This window comes from Rana temporaria, chromosome 13 (assembly GCF_905171775.1).
Source record: "Rana temporaria chromosome 13, aRanTem1.1, whole genome shotgun sequence".
In the NCBI taxonomy this organism is placed as follows: domain Eukaryota; kingdom Metazoa; phylum Chordata; class Amphibia; order Anura; family Ranidae; genus Rana; species Rana temporaria.
This window is the reverse complement of record NC_053501.1, coordinates 117801104-117811370: the sequence shown is the minus strand read 5'-3', so window position 1 is coordinate 117811370 and position 10267 is coordinate 117801104. Positions and strand designations below refer to the sequence as shown.

Sequence of the window (10267 nt, the reverse complement as noted above, 5' to 3'; positions counted from 1 at the left end):
TCTCACGCCAACCAGCGGGAACTGGCGGCCACTCCGATCGCCGAGACAAAAGGGACACCCCCCCCCCGCCTCCCGCCTCCCCCCGCCACCAACCCGACCGCAGCCAAAGGATCTGACCCAGAAAGCCAAACCGCCCCTCGAAGAACCACGAGACCCGAAAAGAGGAAAAAGATTCTCACATCTCATTCTGATAATCCGCACAAAACGCCGCGGCTGAGACGGATTCAGCAGGATTTTCACAGTGCTTATCAAGGGCAGGCGCCCCCCCCCCACCCCCCCCGAAAAAGGACAAGCCCCTTTTCTACTGTGTATTTGGAAATTTTATATACAGAATGCAAAAATAAATAAAAAAATATTATTAACAATAATGACAATACACAGTTATAATAATAAAATATACAAATATATTTACTAATAAGGAATGTTTTACAAATAATTTTGTGTATTTTTTTGCATTATTTTATTACAAACTATATTTTATTAGAAATATAGAACACAATATACGATTTATTATATAGATAAATATAAATACAAAAATTAAATATACAAATGTATTTATATTTCTCTTATTACTGAGGTTTTATTATATAGTTATTATAATTATATATATTTTTATGTTTAATTATAAACTATATTTTATTAGAAATATAGAATACAATATATGATTATATAGATAAATATAAATACAAAAATGTAATATACAAATGTAATTATTTTGTATTTATATTTATTATATTTCTCTTATTACTGATTTTTTTTAAATATATAGTTATAATTATATATATATATATATATATATATATAAAATATATTATGTTTATTTATTTATGTTTATTTTATTATAAACGATATTTTATTAGAAATATAGAACACAATATATGATTATATAGATAAATATAAATACAAAAATGTAATATACAAATGTATTTATTTTGTATTTATATTTTTTATATTTCTCTTATTACTGATTTTTTTATTATATAGTTATAATTATATATTTTTTTATGTATATTTATGTTTATTTTATTATAAACTATATTTTATTAGAAATATAGAACACAATATATGATTTATTATATAGATAAATATAAATACAAAAATGTTTTTATTTTGTATATTTATTATATTTCTCTTATTACTGATTTTTTTATTATATATTTATAAAAAATGTTATGTTTATTTATTTATGTTTATTTTATTATATATATATATATATATATATATATATATATATATATACACACATTTTTTTATGTTTATTTATTTTATTATAAATATATATATATTTATGTTTATTTATTTATATATAAATATACATTTTTTTATGTTTATTTATTTTATTACAAATATATATATATTTATGTTTATTTATTTATGTTTATTTTATTATAAAAAAATATGTATATGTGTTTATTGTACTTTATTGCGTGGTAATGCCTGTATGTCCTGGGACTTGGCACCGGTGCCAAGTCCCAGGACATACAGGCATTACCACGCAATAAAGTTTGCTCTCTAGTTATCCCCATGGTTTGGTGATTGCTATTTCACCAGTTTCCTGTATTGGACACTCATCCATAGTGCCATTACTGAGAGCATCCACACAGTCTGTTCTTAGGACTTTTATGTCCTGGGACTCATACATACAAAAAAAAACCTTAAATATTTTATGCCCGCCCGGGCACGCAGGTCTGTTTGATTAGACTTTGGTCTTGGTTCACGTGTGACCTACCTCTTCACGTTTCAACTGGGACTCTCTCCCTGGGGCCAAGGAACTTTGTGCCTCCAGACCGTCTCCTGACGAAGCGAAAGCGAAACTAGTCGAGACTCGAGACTTTTGGTCTCACGATCCCAATTGTTTCACCGATACCCTACCCCGTCTGTAACAAAATGGGGATTGCACAACCGGTGACCTGATTGTGGTCAAGTTTGTTTTGTGTGTAATGGTTTTAATGTGATGTAATTTTTTTTTATTTCTGTCTTAATGTCTATATGTGAATAAACATTTTCTTAAATTTACTTTAAATGAGTTACTTAGGTTTCTGAACCTTTACATAGAGTACCGGTATAGTCCTCCCTGCCCACATTTTTTCATTGGAGACTCCGGGTTTATGGGGAATCCCTGGGACTCCTCAACTTATATCCATTTTAATCTAGTCTTCTTTTCTAATTGGATTTGAATTTCGTTTTGTTTTATGTCCGATTCGATTAAATTAATTACGATTGTAAAAATTTGGAAAAATCCAAATAAAAAATAAATTTGTCTGACTTTAATTTGGAACTAAACAAACTGCACGTGTCTAGCTCTAACTGAGGTATAAACTCAGAATGAACAGGCTGCATGAAATCTAATCTTCGCTCTGTGGGGCTCTGCAGACTGCCATGGCCTCCTGCAGTCTCCCTCGCTTTCCTTGCTGGTAGAAAGATCGCAGGATGTGAGTTTGATATAAAATTGATTTGAAGACACCGCTGAGTAAAGCGCACACCTCCGGAACAAAAGGATCACACGGACACCAGAATCGGGTTCATTGGTCTTTATTGAAAAAAGCTTAAAGCGCTGAAATTTGCCGCAATTGTAAATCATATAAAAGAAAGCAAAAGCAACGAAAGAAAAAAAAAATATACAATCGTCAAGGAAAGTCAAGGGGGGCGGGGCTGGAAGTAGGCGGGTCCCCCCCGGTCACGGGAGGGCATTTATAAGGCACTTGAAGATCGTTGACAAGGCGACTTGTTCCGCGCCCCGAAATCTGTCCGGTCGCGGGCGTAAGAGATCGGCCGGCGTGCCGCGCAATACGCGGAACGGACTCCAGGGCCGTCCCTAAGGCACTTGGGAAAAAAACTTCCTGCAACCAACTAAAGGGCACATTAAAGCGGCGAGGGGCGGTCCCTCGTACCGGCGTCCAGTACGAAAAAAAAAAAAAGGACTTTTTTTGAGACTGCTGGATAAAAAAATCATCATCATCGCGGTTTCCTGCACACGACATACAAAACAAAGACAGCGTGAACTGCCACCGACGCGTTTCGACAGAACGCAACCCACTTTTCCCAACCTCCAAACTTTCCCCCTCCGGCAGGGAAAATCAAATGACTTTACAAAGAACACTTCTACAAAAAGATCCACTGGGGATAGATTTCTAATACTTTATATAATCTTCATATATATATCTTTTTTTTTTGTGTCAGGAAAATTGTGCTTTATAACCTTACGTATGATTGGGGGGAGGGGGAGGGGCATATGGCTTTAGCTTACAACAGCAAGAAGGAATAGCAGAATAATACATTTTGATTAATTGTGCTATTAAGCGTAGTATTTTGTTTTTTTTTTGCATCATAAAATGCCAGTAATTAAGGGATTTTGGCAAGAAAAAAAAATGTATACATTTTTTTTTATTTTTTTTAGGTTTATTGTAGTTAAGGTGGGAAAGAATATTAAAGGTGTAGTGCTTGGGGGGAAAAAAAAAATGTATTTTTTATTTTTATTTAGACAGCATTTTTTTTTTTAGGTGCGTTGTAGTAAATTTGGAAGGCAATATCTGGTGCAAAAAAAAATAATTATATATATATATATATATATATATATATATATAAATATTTATTATATATAATATATATTACAAATTTATAATATATATATATATATATATATATATATATATATATATATATATATATATATATATATATATATATATGTGTGTATATAACATTTTTTTTTTTTTTTTGTAAATGTGGAAGGCAAAATTAAGATGTTATTAAAGTGCAGCTCATTGGAGTGTTTGGGTGGAAAAAAAAATGTTATTTAGTGTTTTTTTCTTTTTAGGTGCATTGTACTAAATTTGAAAGGCAATATCTGGGTGCAAAACAAAAAACATATATATATATATATATATATCTACATTTAAAAAAATATATATAATATATATATATATATATATATATATATTTTTTAAAATGTATATATATATATATATATATATATATATATATATATATATATATATATATATATATATATATATATATATATATATATATATATATATATATATATATTTTTTTTAATTTAAATGTAGATACACTTTTTTTTAGTAAATGTGGAAAACAAAATTAAGATGTTTTTAAGGTGGGTCATTTTTAATTTTTTTTTAATTTAGACATTTTTTTTTTAGATGCATTTTAATGTGGAAGGCAATAATAGGTGTTTTTAAGAATGCAACTCATTGAATTTTTTTTTTTGCACAATGAGATGCACCCTTAAAAAACATCTTAATATCGCCTTCAACATTTACTAAAAAAAAAAAAAAAATCTACATTTAAATAAAATAAAGATATATATATTTTTTTTTCATTTTATGTAATATATATATATACACAATGAAAAAAATATACATTTTTTTATTTTATTTAAAATGTAGAATTTGTTTCTATATCTATATCTATATGTAAAACAGGAATCAGCTGGCTCAAGTAGTTGTCTCCATTAAAAGGGCAAAAGGGCAAGGGCATTCTACATTTTAAATAAAATAAAAAAATTATATTTTATTCATTTTATGTAATATATATATATATATATATATATATATATATATATATATATATATATATATATATATATATATATATATATATATATATAGATATTTATATATTTTTTTTGCACCCAGATATTGCCTTCCAAATTTACTACCATGTAAAAAAAGATAAAAATAAAGAACATTAAAAAAAAAAAAAAAATAAGAATCAATTAAAATTAACATGAATCTTAATCTTTGCACCCTTGAAAACGCCTAAATATTGCCTTTCACATTGACCAAAAAAAGCAGAACATTTTTAAATGTAATATATATATTTTACTCCTCTAAACCTAGGATTTTATGAATATATTTTCTGTTATTTTCCAAAATTGCTTCAACTAAAAAAAAAAAGGAAAAAAAGTAGCAGTTTAAAAAAATAAAAAAAATGCAGAACTTTGCTCTGAACTACAGAACATTTTTAAATGCAATGTATATATTTTTTTACTCCTTTTAGCCTGGCATTTTATGAATATTTTTTGCTAATTTCCCAAAAATTATTTCATCATGTGAAAAGTAGCAATTTTTTTTTAAAAACTGCAGACCTTTGCCCCCGAGCTGCAGAACATACAATATATATATATAGATATACAAAAAAAAAAATTGGCTAAGCGTCGGTTATAAATTTTAAGCACTATAATATATATTTTACTGGCCGGGCATTTAGAGGCGCGAAGCGGTCGAGGGCTACGAAAACGCAGGCCCTCCGTTTTTAAGTGGCATGAGCCAATGAATCCAAAAGGCAGTGGCGCCCCCCCTTGAACAAGTTCAGGCTTTGACGATCTAGTGTTAAACATATACATAGGGGCGGGGCCAGTAAGGTCACATGACCTTTGCCCGCCGCCGCCCCCCGATTTTTAGAACATTATCCCAAAAAATATAAATTTTGTACCAATTTTTTTTTTTTGGTAGAGTGCAATGATCTCAGCTTAATTATTTTGCATTGAGAGATGCGATTCATCAAAAAAAACGTTTTATTGCGCCACAACGGATTTACGCCCGTGGCGGCTTTAGGCACTGAGCTCCCTTTTGAATTGAAACAACTATTTTTTTTTTTCAAGTAACACGGAGTAGTGTCTTACTAGGAGTTTGTAAACATGGACCTCTGTGCTGAGGTTTACCTTTGGCTGGATTTTTTGTTGACGGTAATCTTTGGCGGCTCCACCCACTGTTTCGTTGTCACGGCGGCCGCCCTGAATGCCAAATATTTGCCTTGGCATGCTTACCATCGAAAAATGGAGAGGCAAAAGCTCAAATCTATATCGTAATAACCTTGCGGCGGGGGGGAGGGAGAAACCAACTGGAGGAGCTTTGCCGGGGTGCCCCGAAGCCAAGGGGGCGGGGCCTACCTGATATATAGATTTTTTTTTTTTTAACCTTTGGTTTCATTCAGAAATATAAGCTGCTTTCAAATTTAAAAAAAAAAGCATTTTCTTTTTTTTTTTTCCTTCTATAAAATATTCGGATGTAGAAAAAAAAGTAAAAAAAAAACAAACAAAAAAACAAAATATATCCAATGGGATTAGCTTTAATAGTTGGCATTGTCACCGGGTGGGACGAGGTTACATGATGGAACAGCTCTGGGGGGTGACCTACGGAGGAGGAGGAGAAAAAAAAACACGTCAGATAAACGGCAGTAGCAACCTAATAAAAGGTCTCTGCCCCTCCCACAATGAATACTTCCTGGCTTTGCCCCTCCCACAATGGTGAGATTTCCTCCAATAGTTTGTGTCTCTGCTCCTCCCACAATGGGGAGATTTCCTGCAGTAGTTTGTGTCTCTGCCCCTCCCACAATGGTGAGATTTCCTCCAGTAGTTTGTGTCTCTGCCCCTCCCACAATGGGGAGATTTCCCTGCAGTAGTTTGTGTCTCTGCCCCTCCCACAATGATGAGATTTCCTGCAGTAGTTGTGTCTCTGCCCCTCCCACAATGGGGAGATTTCCTGCAGTAGTTTGTGTCTCTGCCCCTCCCACAATGAGGAGATTTCCTGCAGTAGTTTGCGTCTCTGCCCCTCCCACAATGGGGAGATTTCCTGCAATAGTTTGTGTCTCTGCCCCTCCCACAATGGGGGGACATCTCTGCAGTAGTTTGCGTCTCTGCCCCTCCCACAATGGGGAGATTTCCTGCAGTAGTTTGGGTCACTGCCCCTCCCACAATGGGGAGACATATCTGCAGTAGTTTGTGTCTCTGCCCCTCCCACAATGGGGAGATTTCCTGCAGTAGTTTGTGTCTCTGCCCCTCCCACAATGGGGGGATTTCCTCCAGTAGTTTGTGTCTCTGCCCCTCCCACAATGGGGAGATTTCCTGCAGTAGTTTGTGTCTCTGCCCCTCCCACAATGGAGAGACTTCCTGTTTTTGCCCCTCCCACAATGGGGAGATTTCCTGCAGTAGTTTGTGTCTCTGCCCCTCCCACAATGATGAGATTTCCTGCAGTAGTTTGTGTCTCTGCCCCTCCCACAATGGGGAGATTTCCCCCAGTAGTTTGTGTCTCTGCCCCTCCCACAATGGTGAGATTTCCTCCAGTAGTTTGTGTCTCTGCCCCTCCCACAATGGTGAGATTTCCTGCAGTAGTTTGTGTCTCTGCCCCTCCCACAATGGGGAGATTTCCCTGCAGTAGTTTGTGTCTCTGCCCCTCCCACAATGGTGAGATTTCCTGCAGTAGTTTGTGTCTCTGCCCCTCCCACAATGGGGAGATTTCCCTGCAGTAGTTTGTGTCTCTGCCCCTCCCACAATGATGAGATTTCCTGCAGTAGTTGTGTCTCTGCCCCTCCCACAATGGGGAGATTTCCTGCAGTAGTTTGTGTCTCTGCCCCTCCCACAATGGGGAGATTTCCTGCAGTAGTTTGTGTCTCTGCCCCTCCCACAATGGGGAGATTTCCTGCAGTAGTTTGTGTCTCTGCCCCTCCCACAATGATGAGATTTCCTGCAGTAGTTGTGTCTCTGCCCCTCCCACAATGGGGAGATTTCCTGCAGTAGTTTGTGTCTCTGCCCCTCCCACAATGAGGAGATTTCCTGCAGTAGTTTGCGTCTCTGCCCCTCCCACAATGGGGAGATTTCCTGCAATAGTTTGTGTCTCTGCCCCTCCCACAATGGGGGGACATCTCTGCAGTAGTTTGCGTCTCTGCCCCTCCCACAATGGGGAGATTTCCTGCAGTAGTTTGGGTCACTGCCCCTCCCACAATGGGGAGACATATCTGCAGTAGTTTGTGTCTCTGCCCCTCCCACAATGGGGAGATTTCCTGCAGTAGTTTGTGTCTCTGCCCCTCCCACAATGGAGAGACTTCCTGTTTTTGCCCCTCCCACAATGGGGAGATTTCCTGCAGTAGTTTGTGTCTCTGCCCCTCCCACAATGATGAGATTTCCTGCAGTAGTTTGTGTCTCTGCCCCTCCCACAATGGGAGATTTCCCCCAGTAGTTTGTGTCTCTGCCCCTCCCACAATGGTGAGATTTCCTCCAGTAGTTTGTGTCTCTGCCCCTCCCACAATGGTGAGATTTCCTGCAGTAGTTTGTGTCTCTGCCCCTCCCACAATGGGGAGATTTCCCTGCAGTAGTTTGTGTCTCTGCCCCTCCCACAATGGTGAGATTTCCTGCAGTAGTTTGTGTCTCTGCCCCTCCCACAATGGGGAGATTTCCCTGCAGTAGTTTGTGTCTCTGCCCCTCCCACAATGATGAGATTTCCTGCAGTAGTTGTGTCTCTGCCCCTCCCACAATGGGGAGATTTCCTGCAGTAGTTTGTGTCTCTGCCCCTCCCACAATGAGGAGATTTCCTGCAGTAGTTTGTGTCTCTGCCCCTCCCACAATGGGGAGATTTCCCTGCAGTAGTTTGTGTCTCTGCCCCTCCCACAATGGTGAGATTTCCTGCAGTAGTTTGTGTCTCTGCCCCTCCCACAATGGGGAGATTTCCCTGCAGTAGTTTGTGTCTCTGCCCCTCCCACAATGATGAGATTTCCTGCAGTAGTTGTGTCTCTGCCCCTCCCACAATGGGGAGATTTCCTGCAGTAGTTTGTGTCTCTGCCCCTCCCACAATGATGAGATTTCCTGCAGTAGTTGTGTCTCTGCCCCTCCCACAATGGGGAGATTTCCTGCAGTAGTTTGCGTCTCTGCCCCTCCCACAATGGGGAGATTTCCTGCAGTAGTTTGGGTCACTGCCCCTCCCACAATGGGGAGACATATCTGCAGTAGTTTGTGTCTCTGCCCCTCCCACAATGGGGAGATTTCCTGCAGTAGTTTGTGTCTCTGCCCCTCCCACAATGGGGGGATTTCCTCCAGTAGTTTGTGTCTCTGCCCCTCCCACAATGGGGAGATTTCCTGCAGTAGTTTGTGTCTCTGCCCCTCCCACAATGGGGAGATTTCCTGCAGTAGTTTGTGTCTCTGCCCCTCCCACAATGGTGAGATTTCCTGCAGTAGTTTGTGTCTCTGCCCCTCCCACAATGAGATTCCCCCCAGTTGTTTGTGTCTCTGCCCCTCCCACAATGATGCGATTTCCTGCAGTAGTTTGTGTCTCTGCCCCTCCCACAATGAGGAGATTTCCTGCAGTAGTTTGTCTCTCTGCCCCTCCCACAATGGGGAGATTTCCTGCAGTAGTTTGTGTCTCTGCCCCTCCCACAATGGGGAGATTTCCTGCAGTAGTTTGTGTCTCTGCCCCTCCCACAATGGGGAGATTTCCTGCAGTAATTTGTGTCTCTGCCCCTCCCACAATGGTGAGATTTCCTGCAGTAATTTGTGTCTCTGTCCCTCCCACAATGGGGAGATTTCCTGCAGTATTTTGTGTCTCTGCCCCTCCCACAATGATGCGATTTCCTGCAGTAGTTTGTGTCTCTGCCCCTCCCACAATGGTGAGATTTCCCCCAGTAGTTTGTGTCTCTGCCCCTCCCACAATGGTGAGATTTCCTGCAGTAGTTTGTGTCTCTGCCCCTCCCACAATGGGGAGACATATCTGCAGTAGTTTGTGTCTCTGCCCCTCCCACAATGGGGGGACATCTCTGCAGTAGTTTGTGTCCCTGCTCCTCCCACAATGAAGAGATTTCCTCCCAGTAGTTTGGGTCACTGCCCCTCCCACAATGGTAGTTTCTGATCTCCTATGGCAGGGGCGTGTCCCTCACCTTAGCGCGTTGGTTGTTCCCCAGGAAGTAGGAGCGAGGTGTCAGACTCTCTCCGATGCCGCTGCTCCCGCTGGCTCCTCCTACACCACGGAAGGTGCGGGTGACGGTAGTGAAAGAGCTGGAGGAAGAAGAAGCTCCGCCCCCGACAGTGGCACTGACGCCTTTCTCGGCCGGCTGTCCACAGGCAGTGCAGGTGATGTTGCGGGAGCGCAGGTTGTACTCGGTGGGGTCTCCGGAGTTTTGACCGTCCTGTAAAGGGAGGAGAAACGCGTTGGAACCATAAGAGGTGGTTTGTGAAGACCCGGAATTGGGGTGCCGATACCCCAATAGATACGCATTATATCCACCAAAATCCTGTCCTTAGCCCTGGACCCCCGGCTCTGGATGGCCTTTCTATGCCCAATGTGCCCAGCGACTGCACCCCTACATAGGGAACCCCATCGGACTTACATGGTGGTGGTGATGGTGGTGGTGCTCATTATCTTCATCATCATCCTCCTCATCCTCATCGTTCACCAAAGACCGTACAAGCTTACGCATCGCAACTTCCTGTGAGGGGAGAGGAAAGCGTAAATGAGTGCGACGTCTCCAGAGGAGC

General features: G+C 39.6%; 1 protein-coding gene across 1 annotated transcript in view; it reads right to left on the bottom strand.

The window, feature by feature from the left end:
• Positions 1–5615: 5615 nt before the first annotated feature.
• Positions 5616–10267, bottom strand: part of LMNA (lamin A/C) — a 65386-nt gene continuing 60734 nt past the window's right edge. Inside the window, exons 10-12 of the mRNA XM_040332730.1 lie at positions 10120–10218; positions 9670–9918; positions 5616–6160 (exon numbers count right to left, since the gene is read on the bottom strand). Coding sequence (XP_040188664.1) covers positions 6131–6160; positions 9670–9918; positions 10120–10218 — 378 coding nt within the window. The 3' untranslated portion in view covers positions 5616–6130. The remainder of the gene's footprint in view (positions 6161–9669; positions 9919–10119; positions 10219–10267) is intronic.